The 3,289-nt window shown below is 60.9% G+C and overlaps 1 protein-coding gene across 1 annotated transcript in view; it reads left to right on the top strand.

The window, feature by feature from the left end:
- The window catches only part of TBC1D9B (TBC1 domain family, member 9B (with GRAM domain)), a 40,455-nt gene that overhangs the window by 14,852 nt on the left and 22,314 nt on the right, over positions 1–3,289 (top strand). The window contains exons 6-7 of the mRNA XM_012660392.1: positions 1–230; positions 1,675–1,913. The exon at positions 1–230 is cut by the window's left edge and continues 30 nt beyond it. Of these exons, the coding sequence (XP_012515846.1) occupies positions 1–230; positions 1,675–1,913 (469 nt within the window). The remainder of the gene's footprint in view (positions 231–1,674; positions 1,914–3,289) is intronic.

The raw sequence follows: 3,289 nt of genomic DNA, 5'->3' as shown, positions 1-3,289 counted from the left end.
ACACGGCTGGAGAAGAATGCCACCCTTCTCTTCCCCGAGAGCATCCGTGTGGACACCCGTGACCAGGAGCTCTTCTTCTCCATGTTCCTCAACATCGGCGAGACCTTCAAGCTCATGGAGCAGCTGGCTAACCTGGCCATGCGGCAGCTGCTGGACAGCGAGGGCTTCCTGGAGGACAAGGCCCTGCCCAGGCCTGTCCGGCCGCACAGGAACATCTCGGCTCTGAAGCGGTGTGTTGCCCCCTGGAGGTGGGAGGGCCCCAGACTCACCGGCCCACCCAGCACCCAGCCCAAGGCCGGTGTGTAGACCCAGAGAGGCTGTCCACTCCGGAAGGAGGCCCAGTCAGCAGATCACTGCAGCACTGTGAGGGGAGGCAACAAGGGACATTAGTGATAGGCGTGCCACCGACGTGGAGGACGCTCTTTGCACCTTACGTCTCAGCCCCGTGATGAGAAGGTGCTTGGGAAGGAAGCTGAGGCACAGAGAGGCGAAGCAACTTGCCTGAGGCGCCTTAGCTGGTGAACAGTGTAGCTGGGATGTAACCACCTGGCCAGGCACGCTCAGAGTACTCTGGGCTTGGGGTGCATGGCCTCCCACCCCACCGTGATTGGCAGCTCTCCTCAAGACCCCTTGGCCAAAGAGCCCTCATAGGTCCCTGGGGCCTGGAGCCAACAGGGGAGACAGGCCAGGTGCAGGTCTGAGGTCACCACTGTCCTGTCCCTCGGGATTGGTAGACAGGAATGGATCATGGCGGCCAGCCCCTCCAGATCACTTCTGTGTGAGCTCCTAGGTTGTAGCTTCATGGGAAGCCTGCAAGGCTGGCCGAGGTCTCAGAGGTTCCCTGGGCTCCTGGGTCACTCAGCCAGGGTGGGCACCACCAAATTCACACTGTCGAGAGACGTCACCCGCACCAGGCATTTCCTGGCTTGTACCCACAGGCCGTGGTCTAGGCCCAGACTCTAGAGGGTGCCTTCAGGACCAGAACACTGTGCAAGGACATCATCCTGTGATGCCAGTGACAGGGTGGCTTGTCACCTTTCAGAAAGAGAACAAGCAGGGCTGGAAACCGACAGTGTCTGGCACTGTTGGTCAGGGTGGGTGGTCAGGCTGCCGGCAGCTCAGGGTGGGTGGGATGCTCCGTTGGGGGCTGGGAGAGGTTTACGGGGACAGAGCCACCGAAAGGTCAAGGGCGGTGCAAGGCCACCTTCGCAGCCGTCAGACACCCGCACGCACGTTTCCGTGAGCAGCAGGCACCGTGTTTTAGTTCTAGCTCCTCACCTCCCTATCGAGAGCGGCTTGTCCGGGCTTCAGGGCAGCGCTGGGCCTGCAGCACACTCTGTCTGAGCCGGCAGGTGCGGGGGTTCTGGGGACGGCCTGCCCCGCAGTCCCAGGTCCGCCTCCAGGCCCGTCCAGAGCAGTCGGGTCTCCCGGGCACGCTGTTTGCTAGTCACTCCTCTGCTAGTCGCGTGAACGTCCCGCGTCCTACTTAGTCATTGAACGTGTGTCTTTTATTGAACTCGAAGGTCCCTGGGCATGACCTGCTCACGGGAGAGCCCTGAAGTTCCGGAATCTAATGTGGAAACCAAGGCCCGGGGAGGCCCTGAGCCCCCCTTGAGGGTGTGCTGGCCCTGGCCCTTGTCCCCTTTCCTTCCATCCCCTCACCTGTTTCCCCAGAGACCTGGACGCCCGAGCCAAGAACGAGTGCTACCGGGCCACGTTCCGGCTGCCCAGGGATGAGCGGCTGGATGGCCACACGGGCTGCACCCTGTGGACGCCGTTCAACAAGCTGCACATCCCTGGCCAGATGTTCATCTCCAACAACTACATCTGCTTTGCCAGCAAGGAGGAGGACGCGTGCCACCTCATCATACCCCTGAGGGAGGTGAGCAGCCTGGGCAGCCTCGCGGCACTCGGTGACGGGACACGTGGAAGGTCTGCGGTCGAACGAGCCCCTCCCCAGGCACCTGCCCTGTGCTGGAGGCCGAGCCATAGCATGGTGGGTGGGGGTGCCCTGGTTGCCCCCTTAGGGATCCCTCACCTAGCGGAGAGACAGAGCAGTGGTGTTCCAGGAGAGCTCCCGCTGGGACGGGAGGAACGTCTCTGGTCAGAGCCCAGGGCCTCCTATGGGTGAGCTTCCGTGTGTCCTGTCTTCTGGGCCTTGCAATTGAATTTTAGCAAATTCCTGCTCCGTGACTGGGCTTAGAGGACCCTGTCCCTGAGCCCATCCCGCCACGTCACTCAGAGACCACCTCACCAAGTGCTCCCATGTGGCGGCCTTGGCTGTGGCTCAGGCTCCGGCAGAGCTGGGGGGGGTCAGCTCTTAGCCGTTGGGGATGCTCTTTCTTGGGTTTCCTGGGCTTCCACAGTGACCCTGGTGGAAACGAGGCCGTCTTTCCTGAGCTGCAGTTAAGGGGTGTGGACAGCCAGGGACCCTCCGGGACAGAAGGCACTGACAGGTCCCAGGGCCTCCTTCTCCTCGTGGCCCAGCAGAGCACCGGCTGATTTTAATTATGTGAAGCACAGTGACGTTCTTAAGTTAAAACTTAAACCACGGTATTTTGATTATATTAAAAACCTAGAGCAGTGAGACCTCCCTGGCATTTGCACAAAGCCCCCAAGTTGCAGGTGTGGCTGTAAATAGATGGGGGAGAATATGCTGCCTCAGTTTCCCCAAGGGAAGTTAGAAGCAAAAGACTCAAAAGAGCCATAGCTCCAAAATCTCCAGGTTGGGAGGCTCAGATGTGGCCCCGACCCCACATTCTCTTGGCACCAGGACCCCAAAGTCCATCGTGGATGCTGTACTGACTCAGCCCTGAGGCCTTGGGGAGGGCTGAGGGGTCGTCCTGACACCTGAGGCCCCAGATGCGTTTTTCCTCCCGGGCCCTTGACGTTTCTGATGGCAGAGAGCTCTGGCCGAGATGGGGAAGGAGGACCGGCTCTGGAGGGCGAAGCCCTGCTCTTGTGATGGAGCACAGCAGCTGCCCAGCGGGAAAGACAGTGCGTCAGCCAGCACTGACCATCCGGCACATGCCTGCTCTCGGGGTCCCGGCCAGCGGGGCTCACGGGCTCTTGCACCCTTGCCACTCCATTGTGTGACTAGTGTACTCTTCAATTTGGCTCCTACTGTGCCCTTCCCATGCTCCCCCCGGGAAGGGACCCCGCCATCCCTTGTTGAGGTGGTCAGCCTCCTGATCCCCGCATCCTAACCACAGCACCTCCCGCCTCCTCCTGATCCCCACATCCTAACCACAGCACCTCCCGCCTCCTCCTGATCCCCACATCCTAACCA

Source organism: Propithecus coquereli, unplaced genomic scaffold, assembly GCF_000956105.1.
Source record: "Propithecus coquereli isolate 6110/MARCELLA unplaced genomic scaffold, Pcoq_1.0 Scaffold664, whole genome shotgun sequence".
Lineage (NCBI taxonomy): Eukaryota > Metazoa > Chordata > Mammalia > Primates > Indriidae > Propithecus > Propithecus coquereli.
Note: the sequence above shows the minus strand (reverse complement) of the source record. Positions and strands in the feature narration are given on the sequence as shown.